The sequence below is a fragment of the Dioszegia hungarica genome, assembly GCF_025882075.1.
Source record: "Dioszegia hungarica strain PDD-24b-2 chromosome Unknown MKK02contig_7, whole genome shotgun sequence".
NCBI lineage: Eukaryota > Fungi > Basidiomycota > Tremellomycetes > Tremellales > Bulleribasidiaceae > Dioszegia > Dioszegia hungarica.
Window position 1 is genome coordinate 392,553 of NW_026515769.1, and position 18,490 is coordinate 411,042.

General features: G+C 58.0%; 5 protein-coding genes across 5 annotated transcripts; 2 read left to right on the forward strand and 3 right to left on the reverse strand.

The window, feature by feature from the left end:
• Window positions 1-750: 750 nt before the first annotated feature.
• MKK02DRAFT_32209 (uncharacterized protein) lies at window positions 751-1,587 on the reverse strand (the record flags this gene model as incomplete). Its single annotated transcript, XM_053088470.1, has 1 exon — window positions 751-1,587. One exon carries the CDS (start codon window positions 1,585-1,587, stop codon window positions 751-753), a length of 837 nt encoding a protein of 278 aa, XP_052947111.1.
• A 2,098-nt stretch (window positions 1,588-3,685) lies between these two features.
• MKK02DRAFT_24401 (uncharacterized protein) lies at window positions 3,686-4,990 on the forward strand (the record flags this gene model as incomplete). The annotated part of the gene is made up of 4 exons (XM_053086893.1): window positions 3,686-3,887; window positions 3,957-4,414; window positions 4,463-4,533; window positions 4,582-4,990. Coding segments are annotated over 4 exons (1,140 nt in total), but the record flags the coding sequence as incomplete, so codon positions are not given.
• A 145-nt stretch (window positions 4,991-5,135) lies between these two features.
• MKK02DRAFT_43259 (uncharacterized protein) lies at window positions 5,136-5,916 on the reverse strand (the record flags this gene model as incomplete). Its single annotated transcript, XM_053092346.1, has 4 exons — window positions 5,136-5,146; window positions 5,194-5,226; window positions 5,278-5,346; window positions 5,421-5,916. 4 exons carry the CDS (start codon window positions 5,914-5,916, stop codon window positions 5,136-5,138), a joined length of 609 nt encoding a protein of 202 aa, XP_052947113.1.
• Window positions 5,917-6,728: 812 nt separating this feature from the next.
• Window positions 6,729-12,296, forward strand: MKK02DRAFT_43260 (uncharacterized protein; the record flags this gene model as incomplete). The annotated part of the gene is made up of 6 exons (XM_053092347.1): window positions 6,729-8,201; window positions 8,381-10,598; window positions 10,646-11,289; window positions 11,348-11,581; window positions 11,643-11,879; window positions 11,931-12,296. 6 exons carry the CDS (start codon window positions 6,729-6,731, stop codon window positions 12,294-12,296), a joined length of 5,172 nt encoding a protein of 1,723 aa, XP_052947114.1.
• A 1,664-nt stretch (window positions 12,297-13,960) lies between these two features.
• MKK02DRAFT_24382 (Endonuclease/exonuclease/phosphatase) lies at window positions 13,961-18,273 on the reverse strand (the record flags this gene model as incomplete). Its single annotated transcript, XM_053086889.1, has 9 exons — window positions 13,961-14,192; window positions 14,273-14,493; window positions 14,543-14,767; window positions 14,829-15,094; window positions 15,152-15,373; window positions 15,418-15,496; window positions 15,541-15,589; window positions 15,633-17,875; window positions 18,151-18,273. The coding sequence occupies 9 exons, from the start codon at window positions 18,271-18,273 to the stop codon at window positions 13,961-13,963; spliced, it is 3,660 nt and encodes a 1,219-aa protein (XP_052947115.1).
• Window positions 18,274-18,490: the final 217 nt, after the last annotated feature.

Here is an 18,490-nt window from a genome sequence, read left to right on the forward strand (position 1 = left end):
GGTGGGGGTGAGCGATTCCCCACTCTGAGTGCCCTTTGTCCTATATTACGCTCATGAGGACATTTACTGGCCATGAGTAATCCCAGGAGTAGACCAAAGTAGCATAGGTGTCTCAAATTTGAGAGAGCTGCTGGCGACAAATCTTCAGACACCAACATTCATGGTTCCTGTGCACTATTATTGTACATGGAATACGCTCGAGGCCAGGGGTGAGCTGTGCAGTTTTCATGCTCAGCTGACACCTTTATGTTATCGCGCCCTGTCTTTCTACGCCCCACCTCGGTCTATACTTTGGGTTGTTGTCACACGTATGAACAGAAAAGCTGTGCACGCTCTGAGCTCTGCCCTGTGTGGCCCCAGAGTCCGTGATCGATCAGATTCGCGAACCTCTGATGCTGGACTGCTATCGAAGGGCAAGGCGTTTTACTATCTCGTAGGTCAGCTCGAGTGCAGATGACAGTCAGAGCCGCGGCCGCATCGTTACCCGTTTCATAATGATTCTTGAGCCTCGGAATGGGAACAGCTCTCTGTCGGCGATATGGTCCCCACTGTCACAGCAGAGTCCAGACCGAGACGAACGACCCACCCACAATTCTGTCAGATCTCCATCCTGGTCACAATCAGCATGCAGAGTCTCTCTATCATCGCTATATACAAGCCTAGTGCCTCAAAACATCCCAAATTTCCAAATGAACCGGCTGCCAAGAAAATATTCGTCACCAGGAAGGGGGCTGGCAGGCATCAGCGGGGTCAGCCCTGTGCGCTTGCTTCCACTCCGTCCTCCTCCGTTCGGATGTGATAGTACACCCCCAGCCGGTCGTTGTCTCCCTCAGTCAGGAGACCTTGCAGGTAGTTGGCAAACCAGATCTCCTCGGCACCTCGCACGGGCACCGGGAATTCTTCTCCCAACAGTGAATTCACTGACTCGCCCAGCTTTTTCAAGGTCAGGCGATAGTGGCCGCCAAATTTGACCACTGTGTCCGTACTGGCAGGTTCTCCCTCAGTGTCCCCAGTACGCTTTGAGAAGATGGCTGATGTGACGCGAGACTTCTCTTTCCCAAGGTCTCCATACCGTGGTGTGACGGTGATAAAGGCCTTGGGGAACGTGTCGGCAGCGAGTGTGTCAGTCACAGCATCCAGCAAACCCCTGCGGAACATCAGGCTCTCCGAGCCCCCTTCGATCCACTGAGCTTGAATGTGAGTGAGCAGATGACCCCACGGGCTCTGAGATTGAAAGGTATCCCATGCTCCCTTCAGGATCGACATGGGAGACGCCATGCCTTCCGCTAGTTCCCCCTCCTCGGCCGTGATGATCGTATCTTTCAAGTCGACCCATGCTTTCGTCAGTTCTGGAACTTCGCTGCCCGAGGCCCTTGCCGCCTCCAATGCGCTTCTGTGCTCGGCTGGTATGGTGATTGCGTATCTGTCCGCTCTGCTCGGTGTGTCATCGTCCCGTACATCTCCCGCGTCTCGTTTCACGATCGTCGAGTCGACCGAGGTGCAATCGCCGGTGGTTTGTATCTGGATCTTCGGCAGATTGCAAGCGATCTGTCCGGTGACAGTTGTGTACGTGTTGCGTCCCCGCATGACTGACCTGAAGCTGTGTCAGGAGATGGTGAAGAGTAAACATGAAGTAGTAATAAGCAGTGATAGACGTACTCTTTCTCGAGGGCACGTCTACGAGTCGAAGGTGAGCTGGTAATCAATTGACTGGTACGGACGTGAAGTGAAGATGGGGGATGTTAAGTTTAGATGATGGAAAGAAATCTTGAATTGCAACGGCTCCCATCCATCCTTATATAGCCTGTGAGAAAGGTCAGGTCACACCTTGGACTGGCTGCGAGTGAATAATCAAACACCAAAAGCCATGGACCCTTTGTGCTAGATTGCAATCAAGGGGTAAGCTGTGCCTCTCTCACGCCTTTTCAGTAATTACGCCAGCCTTGGGCGCCTCTCAGTAAGTCCTTTCTTGCAGATCTAGATTGCGCTGTTGACACACGTATCAATACGAAAGCTGTGCTTGCTGCTCGGTTCCGCGTTTCCCTTTGTGTCGCCTGATCGCTCGTACAGCCGATACGGCCGCCGTCGTACCGCCAGTCACGACGTGCTCAGTATGTCAACCTTCCGAGCTCTGAAGAGTCCCATAGCCATGTCATGATATCATGATGCTAAGCTAGGCGTTGAGACTGTTGCACGCGCTTGAGCTGCACCAGCGCACATGTCAGCTGTGACAGGCGCGTTGGGATTCTTCCCTCTTCCAGTCAGACTCGGATGTTGTATCGAGCTCAGCAGTCAGTATGGGTAGGGCAAGGCCTCATTAGTGTCGGTCAGAGGTGTGAGATCTCTAGTCTGCCGCTTACCCATCTAGTGTATGGCCCGCGTGTCCGACAGCACGGCCTTTCCACCGAAAGTCCAGCGCTTCGCGCCCTGAGATAGCGCTATGTACCCCAGACGTCCAATCGCTAGGGTATCCGGGCTCACTCATCACCGCGCACTTTCGATGACAATCGTTAGCGTATGCGTATGATGAGATACAAAGCGTCCGTTAAAAGGTCCGTCGTCGGCTATAGCGGCGGGCCTTGGACGCGACCGACTCAGGCACGGCGCTGATGACGTCAGGTGCGTCCCACTCTCTCGTTGCTGCAGCATCTTTCAGTGAGCTATCACCTGTCCCGTTTGCATCGAGCCTATCCTAGTCTTTGCAGTAGTCCCCAAGAGGTGCAGTAGCCGACGATGGTGTACAACTCGACTCAAGCTCTACAGAATTCACTCCCCAACCGAGCTCCATCCCAACGCCCCCGCTCCCTCTCTCTGTCGGAATATCAACCCCTCTCTTTCGACCGCGAAGCCACAGCTCTCGCATATCAGAATCAGCTCCGCCAGCCCGCTTCCTCCTCAACATCCACATATGGCGTCACCTCCTCCGCCAGCGGGTCTGTGCTCGAGGCGGACCAGGCCCCATCGAGCTTATCGCATCATCTCCGTCGAGGCGATAATCCCCACTCGCCCCGACGCGACGCGACCTCCCCGGTGGACGTCGGACCAGGCGGTGGTCCCTTCTTCGGCGCTAGCAATTTTGCGGGCGTAGGTGCCGGACACTCCCTCACGCCTCCTCAGTCACCAGTACATCAAGCGGCTCAGGAGGCGCACCGGACGAGTCTGAACTTGTCCGCGGGAATGAGCGGAAGTTCGCTGGAAGATGGGTATATCGCCCCTGGTTCTGGTCCCCAGGAGGCGCCGGAACTTCCAAAGCGTCCATCGATGATCCCAGAGTCGACGTACCCGGCGGAGAATGGGTGGGGGGTTGGGAAGCAGAAGCAGAGGCAAAGAAGCGGGAGTGGGAGTGGGATACAGCGTACAAGACCGCCGAGCTGGTTATCGCATTCTCAGGCGGGAGAGGGGCAGAGTGAGGTGTATGGGTCAGGGATGGGGACGGTAGGTGTCGGAGCTGGACAGCCGGAGGGACGGCGGGATGGGTATGAGAGCGATCCGGGGTATCCCAGATATGTGGGTGGGAGTGCGGGAGGAAGACGAATGTTACCTGCTGTACCCACAAACGTGCCTGCTCCTGTAAGTTCGAGCTGTCTTGGTCTGAGTGAGGACGTAGCTGACCGCGCAGGAACCGCCTGGGTGGGAGTAAGCTTGCTTGGTTCTTTGCAGATGCGGAAGGAAAAGCTGATGGTGTAGACCGGACTATAAACCCCAGATCCCGGCACAACTCACGCAGAGCTCGGTCGAGCATGCTTATGCCCAGCTATCAGCTCCTCCACCTGGTCTACCACCTCGGCGCCAGCCTCAGCGCCAGTATGGTGTCGCCTCCTCTTCGACCAACCCGAACGGCAGCAGCAGCACTAGCGAGTACACCGACACTCCCCTGTCCGGCTCCAGTCAGCATTACTCTGCCGAGACGCCCCTAGGCAACTCCGCTCACCCCGGTCAAGCCTTTGTTCCTCCAGCAGGCCCGCCACCTGGTGCTCCCTCATTCCCATTTCAGACCCCCACTGCCACAGCTTCAGCCGCACCGAAACCCCGAAGACCCGCCGAAGAATCCGTCGTACTCAAAGCGGACGGCCGTACTCCCATCTGGTCGACACACTTCCTCGACCCCTGCCTTCGGAACCCACTGATCAATATCCCGCAACAAGTCGCCGATATGACCAACAAGGCCGTCTCCAATCTCGCTGCCAAGGACGCGGCGACGGCTGCGCAGGTCGATGGGATGGCTAGATTGGCAAAGGGGTGGTTTGTCCCCCCTGATGGCAAGTTTGCGACGGATAAGGGGGCGATCGAGCTGGGGTTGGGAGTCATTGATTGTGGTGGACGGGAGGGGGAGGAGGGGTGGGGAAGAGATAAAGGCCGGAGAAGGGCGAGGGTGGAGGTTTTTAGTAGAACTGGTGGGATCAAGTTGGATCTGGTGAGTGCGAATAAGCTGGGTAAGGGGTGTGACGCAGCTGATGAGCAGATCGAATTGGATGAGAACCGTCAAGTCGATCTGAAGGTGGATACCAAAGCGGGCGATGTGATGATTCTACTGTGAGCTTGACGTTGTGTGCACTTGCAGCAGCGAAGCTGACATAGCAGACCCCATAACTTCCTTGGCGGCATCAATATCACCACCCCCGGCCCTGACCCTCACTTTTGCCGTTCCATCTCAACAGCCATTTCTCCCATTTCCCACCCATACGAAACCGTCTACAGCACGAGCATCGCCCCCCTCTCCTCCAACGTCGTTCCGACCCCGGCTCCAAACGCAATACCGGGGCGGAACCCGTCCAAGCAGCGCTGGATCCCCGAGTTCCTGCGGCCCCAGGATGACACGGCGGGAGGGCACGCAGGTGGTGAAGGGAGTAAGATCACGATTACGACCCAGGGGAGCAAGAGCCGGGTTGTGCTGGGATATCGGGATTGCGCGGATGAGGAGGAAGCGAAGGGGATGGGGGTGATGGTGGGGATGCAAGGGCAGGAGAAGAAGAAGCGGTGGTGGCGATAAGCGAGATGATGCGGCGGAGAGCACGATACACGACTAAGACGAGCTTAATGACCAACATACACGAAGAGAAGGGTAGGGCTGGGAATTCGTATATGATCCATCTCGTACACGACGATCTTGATGATGCATGACAATACACGACACATTAGAAGCCTGCTTGTGTCAGCGGTCGGATAGAGCTTGGATGGTCCGGTAGCACTTACAGCATTCGCAATCGAACGGACAGAGCGGTGTGCCTACTGAGTCAGCTGTGCTTGGGCCAGGTGCAAGAGCACGATTTAGCTCACCTCCTGCTTCTGGGTCGATCTGCAGTTCCGCCTCTTTGTAGATCAGGAAACCCTCTTCTGTCTTCCTCCCTAGTAGCCATCAGCACTATGGTCTCATTGGACGTGGGGGACGTGGTCTGGTAGGCAAATTTAGCAGCACTTACTGGGTCCAGTCCCTCTTGAATCCGCAAACATCTCATCGTCCTCAGCCGCCTCTTTCCGCTTTTCCCGCTTCTTTCCTTTCGCCGTTCCCGTCGCCGCCGAGGTCCCAGCTGGCACATGTGACGGTGCAGCTGGTCTCGGTATAGAAGGATCCAAGACCTCCTCTACCACCCGGGTTGGCTCTGACGAGACCGACGCCGACCCCGACACCTTCGCCTTCTTGCTCTTCCGATCCGCTTCGCCCGTTATCGCCTCTGCACCGCCCGCAGCGGACGCTGATGGCTCATCAGGGATGAAAACAGGTATGACGTTGACCTTCTTCTTCTTCTTCTTGGTTGGCTCGGGAGCCTTAGAGGAGGAAGCGACGGCGTTGGATGATGTGGAGATGGGGGTTTTGGATTTGGGTTTGGGCTTGGAGGCGAAGATGTCGTCGATGGAGAAGGAGGTGTCGGGTTCCGCGGCGGCTGGAGCGGTTGCTGACGAGGATTTCTTGCCCATGGCTACGAGTTTCAGGAGGTCTGAGGGCGGGGAGATGCTGGGAGATGGCGAGAGGCAAAGGTAAGCTGTCTTTCAGCGCAGCGCTCATCAGCCTGAGCCAGAAATCTTGCTTCCGACGGAAGCTTCGTTTAGCTCGCCAAACTCTGAAACTACAGCCAACTCCTGCTGAGGCCAGGCGGAGCGCTGGGACAGCTCGATGATGCGCGTCTCTCCCTCCTATGGCTGTGAGCAAGTGCGCTGGCCTCGCGCCCAGTACACAATGATGGCTGGAGCTGTGGCAGGCGCGCTTGAAGGGACCAATCATAGTAAGGTTCGTGTTCAGCTCCTTTCCCTCGCGCCGGGTACAAATTGCTGACATGCCAGGGGTAGAAGGTATGAGCAGCCATGCATTTCTTCTTACATCCACAGTCCTGGGAGGCACGAAGGTAGTCTATTGATGTGAAAGTGAGAGAAGCGATAGAGGAAGCCGCATACCTGAACTGAGGTGAAACATGCCTTGGGCGAAAGTGAAACGCTTGGACCTTTTAGCGCGAAGCTTCGGACCCCCGACGTCACTTCGTCCCTTCGCGAACATTCTCATTCGCCTCTTCACCCTCTGTCCTCCATCATCATAATTACCTTTGAACAGCAGGTAGGCAGAGTAGGATCCGGTGGTAGGCCTTGAGCCGGAGTGAGTTGAGTTGACGGTGACGCAGGAAGCAAAACGTGAGTTGCCTTGGCCTTGTCCTCCTTCAGCTCTGACTCCACTCCTTGTAGCTCTACGATTTCGTGCTGAAGCTGACCATCCAGATACGATTTTACGATAACCCACGATGTACTCATCATGGGACGATCACCCCGCTCCGCCCCGCGATTACCAGTCACGCTCCCACCGCCAACCTTCTGGCTCCCTTTCGCAAGACCCCGCCCAACCGCCTTATGACCAGCACCACCCATACTCCAGATCATCCTCCCGACCCGCACCGGGTCAAAATGGTGGTATCCAGCTCCGGCCCCACAGCTCGCTGGCTCAACCGCAGATTGTCCTGCCCGATATCCCATCCTTCGCTGGCGTCGAGCTGATCGGCCCGCCCGACGGTAACGGTCCAAGCGGTGTCATCGCGGACGAGCGGGCGTGGTCGCAGGGTCTGATACCTTGGGATCCCCGCGGTATGGCGCTCGTAGCAAGGGATGGTGTTCTGCTTGGTCAGATCCAGTCTCCGTCAGGAAGGTACCGCTCGCTCACTCCCGAACCACCGCAATCGGCCGCTGCTGGACGGGGGGCGATATCGCCGCTCTCCCTCGACCCGACTGCACTACCAAAGCGGCTGCTCGGTCCCTCTTTGCCCTCACACCTGCGTCCTGCCCTTCCGACCAATCGGTCCTGGTCACTCGACGCGCCGTCCCAAACGTCCCTCGCTCCGTTCGTCGCGTCTCACTCCGGCCGCCCGCTCGACCGAGGACCGTACATCCCGATCGACGAGCCTCGGCCTTCTGGCATACGTGCCCCGGCTGGATCGTCCCAGGATGGGTTGCATCTCGGACGAGAATGGGCGGGCCCGCAGGCCAGTGTATTGGGCGGACCGAGGGGGAACGTATACGGGGAGCTATGGGCAGATCTACGGCGATCGAGAACAACATCGGCGCCGGAGAGATCACGTTCACCTACGCCCTCGCGGGCTCACAAAGAGAGTGCACTTTCACAGCAGGTGCAGACGGCTGAAGAGGCGCCGGCCATGTGGGGAGACAAGCCCATCGGGGTGCGTTTGCCTTCTGTCGACCCGCCGCAGAGGACTTCTGCCGGAGCGCCCCTCTCTCCCGGATCGGAGTATATCCCCAAAGGAAAGCGGTACGGCCCGCCTCCCCATACTAAGCTCGGCGGACCGGACGGGAAGACATACGAGGAGCTTCGAGCGGGCGATGACGGAGCTTCGCGGACGCCGCCCCCTCTTTCGGGATGGGATATGGAAGCGGGAGATAGGGATTCTGACCGGTCTACCTATGGCCAACTCCCAAAGGCGAAGCTAGGCGGTCCGAACGGCAGACCCTGGGAAGAGCTCCGGGGACTCCAAGATCGGCCGATCAATGGTCTTGATCACTCCGATCAGGTCGAGGAAGAGGAGACTTCACAGCAGCTCGCCAAGGTGGGAGTCCCGGATACGCAGTGGGAGGGAAAGGTGGTAGAAGTTCGACTACCCTCGGCTATACCAGCCCCGTTCGACGCCTCCCTCCCTCACAGCCACCGCAATCTCCCATCGCTTGACGCTCTCCAGGCCCCTGAGACCCGGTTCGATCTCGCTCGGAACGTAGGTGGCGGGTCAGTCCCGCCAGCTACGGTGCCCAGTCCACGCTGCTCGCCGCTATCGGGCGGTGTGAGTCTTAGTCGTCGCGGCAGCACGCAGTCGTCCGGCGAAGTGGAGCAACAAAGGGGCCGCTCTCTCGTAAGCTCCACGATCGGTCATTTGGGTAGTCGCTGACGGCCCAGGTGTCTCACACGACGAGATCTCCCTACCAGAAGAAGAAGAAGGAAGCTGCTCGAGGTCCATTCGGGAGGTATCCTGCACAGCAATGGGCCTGGGACGGTAGCTACGATCCGAACATGCCCGCGCCCGAGCCACCCGCCGAACCGGACGTCCACCCCCTCGTCGCATGGCGAAATAGCCACCGGTCCGGCAGCCACAGCGTCTCCTCGTCCAACCGGCTCAACCCTATCGCTCCGACATTCGAGCCTACGCGTTCGGTATCCAATCCCCTTTCGTCCCTCACTGGTCCGCACGGCACCGCTACACTTCGGTATGAAGCACCTCCTTTCGAGCCCTTCACCTTCGGTTCAGGCTCGATGAGCGTGCCCCCACCGCTTGGGGGACACAGCCGTCATCGCAGCTTTTCGCGGCATCGGCGCGAGCTGGCTGCTTCGGGAGGGACTCGGCGGGATCTCCGAGTCGACGCGCCAGAGTTCCGACCGGATATAGGCGCCACTAGCAGCAGTAGCTCTCGGCGGCCCAGTCCGGGTATAGACACCGGGCCTGGGGGCTTCCACAACGTCCAATGGGTCCCACAAGCGGCCGAAACCTACGTTGCCGCACGTGCACCTGCTCGAGTGCATGGACCGTATCCGGAACCCATCAATCCTGGCTATCCATCCGACGCATTCCCTCACCACCACACACTTGGTGCCTCCACAACATCCCACCGATCTTCAATCGCGAGCGAGCGAACTACTACTGGCCTGCTTCGTCCCGCCGCGCCGACATTCGTTCCCTCAGGTGCGCTTCCTCGGCCTCTACCTCCCAATTGGGTCTCTCCGCCCGGACCAGCGGCCCATTTGCGTGGACATGAGCTGGATGCACGTTTGAGGCAGGCTTTGTGTAGTTCGGAGTCGGAGGAGACGGAGGAGGCCAATGGTGGATCTGGGGAGGACACTGCGGTTCCTACCGGGGTTGGAGGCGGTCTAGGGGGAACCTCGCCCGCTAGCCGCCTTCACGATCTGCCGAGCTCGTGTGGGGAACACACTGGGAAGTCGCAGGACAACAGCCCAGGCGGCAGCGATGGAGCAGAGTCCTCCGGTCAGGCGAGAGAGGCGTCCGAGCATGTCGCCGAGCAGGCAGTACAGGAGGATGCTCCGCCTGCTTACGATCACGTATCGGTCTTGGAGGACGTTCACTTGTCCCTGCCGGCGGATCAGCAAAGCGAAAGCGGACCGGATCAGGATACGGCCGAAGTTCTCTTCCACGCGTCGGTCCCTTCGTTTACTCACCCTTCAGCGGACATCATCCACTCCGAACAGTCAAGCACAGCCGGTGATCTAGAGGACGAGGTCATCTTCTCCACACCGCTCGACAATCTTCCTACTCCCCGTATGGATAGCTGTGCGCAGCTCGGCGAGGCGCCCCAGACGCCTACCGAGGCTGACCGGGCCTCTCTCCGTGCGTCGACATCTCAGCCGTACCAGACGCTCGACGGCAGTCCGCTCTTACCTCGGAGATACCTCGAGACGCCCGCTACCCCGCACAAGACTACGGATATCGAGTCTCAAGTCCCGGTACATGTCTCGCCGACCCCTGCTCGGCGGCCTCCATCCCGCTCAGCTATGCTCGATGAAGCAAGACTTTTCCGTCCCGGGTCGCCCGGACTTACATGCAACGCTGCGTCACCGGAATGCCTTATCCCAGCCTTCGTCCAGCTCAAGGCCAGCGGCATTGCGGCTCCGAACGGACCTCGTCTCCCTGGCGGGATCTTCCCTGATCGACCCAGCATCATGCGCCGCTTCACCTTCCCTATCCCAGCAGTCGAAAAGGCTAGCTTGGCGGGTATCGCCTCCACAGCGCTCGCAACTGTCATGTCCTCCCGACTGGACGCGGCGGCGAGTGCGAGCGCTCGAGCGGCTCATTTGGCGAGGACCAGCGTGGAATTCCCGATGCGCGAGGAGAGGCGGAGGTTGGTCGTCGCCAATTCTGCGCCGGAGGATGAGGAGAGCTCGGAGGATACTGTTCGGCCTGGCCAGTCGCGCATGGCTAGCGAGCCGGAGGGGAAGGTAGAACGGTTGGAGGCGACCCTGGGACGAATTGAGGGGATATTGACGGACCTCGAGGCGAGGACTAGGGGCTCGAATGGGGGGGAGGACGATAAAAAGGGGGATGGGATGATAGGGTTCAGAGAGAAGGTGATAGACGTTATGACGGAGATGCGGGACAGCATTGAGGGTGAGTTGATCGATTCTTGGAGACCGGGGATCCAGCTCATCAAGCAGACCGACTCGGATCACCCCTCCACCCGCCTCAAAATGACAGCCTCCACTCCGAACTCCAGCAGCAGCGGCATTTGCTGCAAGCGCTCGTCGATCGTGCCAATGAGCCGCCGACAACCGAGCCTTCGGTACTGAGTGCGTATAGCGAACAGGTCCAAGCCACCCTCTCGGCTCTCGCTACGGGCCAGACTGCTCTCCTCGAGCAGATCTCGTCCACCTCGCACGCTTCGATGCAGCACAGTCGGGACACTACTACCGCCGTCGAGGCAATCCGATCGATGAAGGAGGACTTGGAGCTTCGGAAGGTCAGCGCGGAGCAGCAAGACGAGGTCATCTCTGCTCTTCGAATCCAAGCGGATGGGGCTCGACAATCGGAAATCCAGGCGTTTGCGGAACGAGACGAAGCCAAAGAGCGGCTGGACAAGTTGAAGACCAAATTGGCCAAAACCAAGTGGGACAGGGAGGAGCTCGTGGCTGCGTACGAAGGGATAGAGGAGAGGGAGAAGAAAGCCCTGGCCAGGGCAGATGAGATGGAGGCGGGCAAGATGGCGGTGGTGGCTGAGCGAGATGGGCTGGCTGCGGCTCTGAGGGAGAGCTTTACGAGGCAGAGGGGAATGGAAGTGGAGTTGGATAGGTTGCAGCGAGAGGTGAGCTTCCAAAACGCCTTCACATCGCTGAACGTGGACAAACAAGCTCATGTTTTAGCTGGACACGCAAACACTCAAGGCGACTCATCAGATCCAACACTCGTCTTCCTCGATCAGCGATCTCCAGACTCTGGTGGCCGGCAACAAGGCGTTCCAGGACTGTCTGATCGCGGAAGTCCGACCTTTGACCGGGAACGGCGCGGCAGCATCTCAAGCGAGGAACAGCGAGATTGAGGGGCTGAAGGAGGATAAGCGGAACCATCAGGCAGAGCTCGCTGAGCTGCGCAAGAAGGTATGTCGGATCAAGACTCGTCTGCAAAGATCACAATCAGGCCATCATCTGACACGTGTAGGTCTACGAATCTTCCAGCAAGATCGCCGATGCCGATCTCCGCCTCGCTACCGCTGCCAATGCCGCTGCTTCCGCCGAGTCGGACCTCCGAAAGTCGCTTACTGCTGCCGAGAAGGCCAGGTCTGCGGCGGAAGCTAAGACCATCGAGCTGCAGGCGGAGGTGGAGAAGCTCAAAGGGGAGAAGATGAACCTGGGTATGGTGGCTACGGAGCGCTCAGGAGCTGTGCGAATCTCGGAAGTGAGTTGGAGGATGCCATCAGATGACAGGGTGCCCAGCTGATACAAGCAGATCCGAAATCAAGCGCTCCAACAGGAGAACGTCTTCTGGAGGGATTTCGCCCTTTCTTACGACCGGCGCGAACACCGCAAGTACACCCAGTCTCAGCCTTTCCGGCCCTCCCATCCTGCCGACCCTTCCTCGGCTCCTCAAACACCCCCAGCGCCACCCTCTACCGGGCCCGCCAAGGAGACCAGTCATCGCGAATCGGTTCAGACACCCAAGGAAGTCAACGGGATGATGGGACTGGGACCGGAGGGAACGCCAGACTTGTCGATGAGCGCAAGTACGTCCGCTGAGGGGTTTGGGCCGGTGATCATGGGAACACCAGATAACGGAGACAGGGAGGCGGGGACGTGGTATGGCGTCCAGGTCTAGAGCTGGCGCTAGGGATGGGAGGGAGAGAGTGTGTGAATGATGCTTGAGGGGAACCTGGGCTGCCTTGGAGGGGGAAATGGGAGGTGTGTATAATGTCTTCGTCTTTGTGCTTGAGCTACGTATACGAAACCCTTTACGCCTCACGATTTTTAATTATGATAACGAGTAATAGCTAGAGTAGTCCAAGTATGTTCACACTGTGTATACGAGATGTCATGAGCTCGTTGATCCATCTCAATCCATCTCTGGGGATCTAATCAAGTTAGAGCGAGCTAGAGCGAGTAAGAGGTAGAGGTCTGGCGGGCATGAGCATCGGTGTAGGGTTGACCCGCGACTTTTCCACGGCCCGAGTAAAAGTCAAAGACCCAAAAGTTTTTCGGCCCCGCCAAACACAACTCCTCATTCCTCATCTCTTGCTCATCTCTCGCTCTTGCACTCTGCGACAGCCGTTATGTCTTGCCTCTATTCCTGGAGGTCGACCGTGTTGCCCAGGCCTGTCTATCGCGTAACGGCTGACGCATGCGGATACCACTGGCGCATCACCACAGCGCGGCGCGTCGCGGTCCCCTCTGATCCAAAACATGTCTCACCCATCTCTTACCTAAGCTATCAACCCTGCCCGCGCCCACGTCGCGTCCACGATCCCCACCTCCACCCCCACCTCCACCTTACTTCTAGTACCACGAGTGCCACTTCCTCGGCATTTCCATCTCAGTCCGTAAGTCGCACATGAGCCGATCGGGTGTAGTCCCGGCTTACCTACAGTGTCGGGGGTCCCTCCCTCCTCTCTCGCCGCACACTCTAGGGACCCCCCACCTCCAACTTTCATCCTCCACCAACGCTTTCTCCCGTGTAGACCCTCGACGACAGAAATCAACCAATTAAACTACCTTGCACCTGCTAGAATCGACCAAGTAAACAACATTCGCCATCCACCAAGCAAACGCTGCGACCCATTAAAAGCTTCGATCCGGAATAACCAAAACAACCCTAGTAACCCGACTGTGGTCCGCCTCAATAGATACTAGAGAGGGTAATGGGGGGCGGGGCGGAAGGGGGGGTCAAAGACTGGGCCTCCGGGCCACGACCAATATATTTTTGTCATATCTGATCATTTGAAACTTGCTGTATCTCGAGGTGAGGTAGCGTCCGCTTCAGGTGTGCCGCCCATGGCCACTTGCTTACTAGAACCTAAGATGAGATGTATAGCTACAATATACGCAAGGAACCGTCCGCACGATCCTCTGCACAAGATCTTGGTACGAGCCATGATTGTTGAGAATATGAGATTCTGGGGTTTGCCACCGGGTGGCGAATACACTCTTGTTACAAGTCGGATACGCGTAGGATACGCGAAGGGATGTGAAGACGGGTCGGAGACGTCAGAGGCGAGTCGGAGACCCCCAAGGTAGTAGGCGACGAGTCGGATACTCGTCTGCTACAGGTCGCAGACTCGATTGATCAGTAGGAGACTGGTCGGATACCTCGCAGACGTAGGCGACTCGTAGGCGACTCGTAGGATACCTAGTAGGATACTTAGTAGGAGACTCATAGTTAGGACCGCTGTCAGCACTATATAAGGAGGGCTGTTCGAGTCCAATGCATCCCCACTCTGCTGTCGGAAACATATCTTGCCTCCTGGTCCCTGGAAAAGTTAACAATGATTACACCAGATCCAAGTACGCTCTCTCCAACTTCTCCAGTATACCCGCCTCCCTCCTCCCCCATTCCACTCTCACGTCCCTCCGAACATCCTCCATCCGGCCCTGATCTACCGCCTTGACCTGCATCCTGAACCCGGCCGAGATGGGCCGGTGATCCGAGACAGTCGGCTCATATCGCCTATAATGGAGCGATTGGAGGCGAGGGGTTTTGTTGTATAGGATCCGATCACACCTGATGATCAGCCAAGTCCAGATCTCTCAATGAGCCACTGTAAGATATTCAGGAGCAAGGACTCGAGGGGAGGGACCTACCAAGCTGGTATTCGCTTCTTCTCGCTCGAATCATACTCTAAACTTCCCGCATTGTACTTGTATGTCGGCTTGAAATGTATCGGCGCCTCTTCGAAGCTGCGCAGGCGGAACGAGTGGTTTGACTGCATCTCTTTCCGGAGTTGATCATGTTCGAGGAGGTATGATAGTTCGGCGGCCTGGATGGAAGAGAGGACGTTCTCGCGTCGTTGGTCGATACGGTACTGCTCATAAGCGGCTATTCCCGGTGCTTAGACAAAGATTGAGACCTACATTGAGATCTCCATTCAGTATGACCAGCTCATGATCCAGCACCGCGGTCCCATCACCGCCATTGATGAACGGTAATCCATCCGTCACTGGCAATATCGCCTTGTCCTCCATGATCACCCCGAGGTCGACATTTCGGGACGCCTTGGCCGACTGTCCAGCGGCGAGATGTACATTAATAAAGCAGATGGAGGTATCGTCAATGACGAGCCGAGCTATAATTGCGCCCTGAACCATCAGCCCTATCTACGGTCCATCCCCTCAGGTCGCATATGAGGCTGTAGCTCACCTTGTTCCCGTATATCCCGCCTATTCCCCGCTTGACCGTACATACATGCACATCCCTCAGATAATCCCTCTCGCTCGACTTGACGAACACGCATGTGTAGAGCCCGACAAGACTTTCCGAGTGGACTTTGAGGTACGTTGTTTCCGGATATGCAAAGCGGACAGCCGCGGACAGCTTGTCTGACCATTGACGATACGCGTGCGAGACCTTATCCGCAGTGGCGGATGATTCTTTGTTTTTTGAGCCAACGCCAAAGAGAAGGGTTTCTGACTGATCAGCGTCTGCCATATCTCGTAGCTACTCAACAGTACGTGGGAACTCACTTGCGGTCAACTTCTTGTCGGTAAGAGGGATGACTTCCTGGAAGCCAAACACGATGATTTCCGGCGAGTGTACACTGTGCAGTAGATCAGGGAGAAAGTTGACATTCGCCTCGGACCCGGCGAGGTCGGTGGGCTTGGCAGAGTCGATGTTCCAGGAACAAACGAGGGTTTTGATTTCTCTGAAGTCGCTGTAGTCGGCTTGGCGGGCGGTCATTTGCGAATCTGCCTTATCAGCTAGGGCTCATTGGAATTAGGATAAGACATACCGATCCAGTCTACGGTGAGGAGGCCGTCCCACGCCCTGAGTGAGTCCTTGCCGAGCGACCAGAGGACGAAGCGGCCAGTCTGGGAATCAGCTTAGTAGACAATGTGACTTGAGCTCGACGTACCTCTTGGATCGACCAAGGATCTATCGCCAGCTGATATACCGCATGTTCTCTACCACGTCAGCTCCTCCCTGACACAGCAGAACAGTGCTCACGGATGTGCAGTCCACAGATTGGTCGCCTGCCATGGCTTGACCGAGACGTCATACGCGTGAATCTGCCCCTTCCTATTCCCCGCCCAGAGCCGCTCTCCCACACCCTCCAAACTCAAAATATCGCTACTCGATATTTTGAGCACCTGGCGACACACCGCCTCCTCCGCATCCCAGATAGACACATATCCGCCCTCGTGCCCCAGATACACCTTGTCCGGGCGGAGCGGGAAGATGGTTGCGCACGTCACGGCACCCGTCCATTCCGTCGCCCACACCGTTTTCCCGCTCGTCGCTGCACCCGGCGTGGTGGGGTCGTATATCCGAATTGTCGGTCCTTTGGCCGCTGCTGCCGAAGTGGTAGAGCGGTTTGCCGGACCCGAGGAAGTCCATAACTTCCCCGCGACAAGCTTGGCGAAATTAAACTTCTCGACCACGCGCAAGGTCCGACTGAGCTGCGGAATCCGCGCAATCTCCTCTGTCCCATCCTCCCTCTGCCCGACATCAAAGACGTGCAGCTTCCCGCCTTCCTCAAGAGACATGATGGTCTGCTTGTATCGAAAGAGCCCGACCACCGGCGATCCGTGCGCACACGCCCGGGTATCGGTCACGTCCCCCGTCTTGATATCCAGCTCCCATAGATGCCCATCTTTGGTCCCGCACCATAAATACCGCCCTTCCTCGCTCGCAAACGCCGCGGGCCGGAAACACATCGCTGTGACTTTGGGGTCTTTGATCCGGAACTCGAGGCCCGTCTGGTGCAGGTCGATATAGTGGATAGGCTGGTCCGAGAGCTGGGTGTCATATACCCGTACGACGTGCGAGCCGGTACAGACGTACCGGCCGTGCATGGCAAAGCAGGAGGTGTGGGCTGTACCGGTGATTTTGATATCGGGCGTAAAGCGAGGCGGACGGCGATTGGCGTGAGTCGAGTCTGGGGAGTCTTCCAGCGCGCGCTTGGCGGCGGAGGTTAGTCCCGGGATCTGGTTGGGCCCGTCAACGTCCTCGTCGTCCTCCGATTCCGCTTCGAGCGGGACTTCTGCGCGCGTATCCTGCCGACGAGGAGGTGTAGGGAGGGTAGCGCCCGGAAGGATGGTCCGAGTGGGTGGAGGAGGAGGGCGGTAGTCCTCGGTAGGAGAAGCAAGAACCTCGCCCCGCCCAGACGGAGAGGGAACAGCCGAGATGCTGGTTCCGCGGTCCTTGCGGGGTCCGAGGGCTGGTATGACCGAGGCAGATTTGGTGGGGGGTGGCAGGCCGGCCAGTCGGTTCGGCAAGGGTGGTGTATCGCGAGTCCCTACGGTCTCGGCGCGGTACCTTGAGGGCAGGGGTGGCGCGCTTGCAAAGGCTTGAGCGGCCATCACGGCTGATGCTACCGATGCGAGCTTGGGACGATTGGGTGGGATAGGAGGGGGACCGCCAGGGGAGGGAGTGGGCGCGGATGTCTTTCGGACAGGCAGGCCGGGAGCAGCTGACACTTCCGACCGGAATGGGGGAGGATTCGATGGCGCAGCCTGGCTCGTCTCCGACAAGACTTGCGGTCTGCTTGGTTTCAAAGCCCGATCTGGCTCCGGCGGTTTTGGTGACGGTGCTCTGCCGATGGATGGAGTGGTGAGAGCGGAAGGAAGAGGGGCAGGAGATCTCGAGCGAGAGGTGGGGAGGTTTGGGCTGATGGGCCGAGGTGAAGCCGACCGCTGGAGATCCTCAATTCCGCCGGGAGCAGCTGGAGGTGAGGAGACCGGTATAGCATTACTGCTCTCCCCACCTGCAGATGTGCGCCTCAGCATAGGCGCCTTTTCAGCGTCCCTTTCAGGAGCGGCCGAAGGAGTCTCAGGAGCGGACGCGTCTGGACGAGGTGGCGCTGGTTTGCGTTTGACGATAGAGGGTCCGGCAACTGCGTTTATCCGCCCAGCTCCCCCAGCTTCGCCCACTACGCCTCCGCCCCCGAAGCGAGATAGCATCGCTTGGACCGATGTGGGCCGCTCACCATCTTCCGAAGTGTCCGCAGCCGTGAGGTTGGTCAATGGTATTCGCGCCGATAACAAGGGCGCTGGCGTGGTTCCTGATGGAGGCGTGCTTGCCGCCGGCGGAGGTGCGGGCCTTTCTGCGACCTCTTCTTTGGACGGTGCAGTAGATGATGCGGAGGATGGTGCTCTGGATCCTTTTCCATCCCTGGCGTCGGACTGCGGTAGAGCTGGAGAGGATGGCCGTGAAGCGAGTGCCGGCGGCTTTGGGGCAGGAGCAGGCGGCTTCAGGCGAGCTTTGATGAGAGGGACATTGGTGGGATCTGTGCTTCTGGCATCATTGCCAGTGGTGTCTGTGCTCGTTTCCGGAATCTATTAGATGTCAGCAGAGCTCATCATCATCTAGAAAATCAACATACAGGGTGCGAGGCGACAGAAATCTCTATACGCGTAGGCATCTGCTCTTGATCCCTTGATATCCCCGCTAATCCCGCCGCCGGCTCTACCACCTTCGACATGAGTGTCGGAGCGACCGCAGCACTCTGCACTGGCTTTCTGACGGCCTGCGGCTTAGGTGCGGACGCCGCAGCCATCCCTTCGAATTTCGAACGAAGCGAAGCGATGGAGACTGGCCGCTCCTCCCCCTCCTCCTCCTCTCCTCGGCGAACGCCATTTGCAGTCATTTCTCCTGCCTGCATACTGTCGAGCTGGGCGTGGCTCGACTTGTGGCCCTTGAGTGTATATGCTAGATGTAGATGGAGCTGTCCTATAGCTGCGTCGTCTTGCTGCTGTATTGGGTTCCTTGGTGGAATGTGGGGAATGTGGGGTAATCTGACGTAATCGTCGGCTTACTGCCATCCGATCTCGCCCAAGCTGGCTCGACTCAACCTCTTATCTACC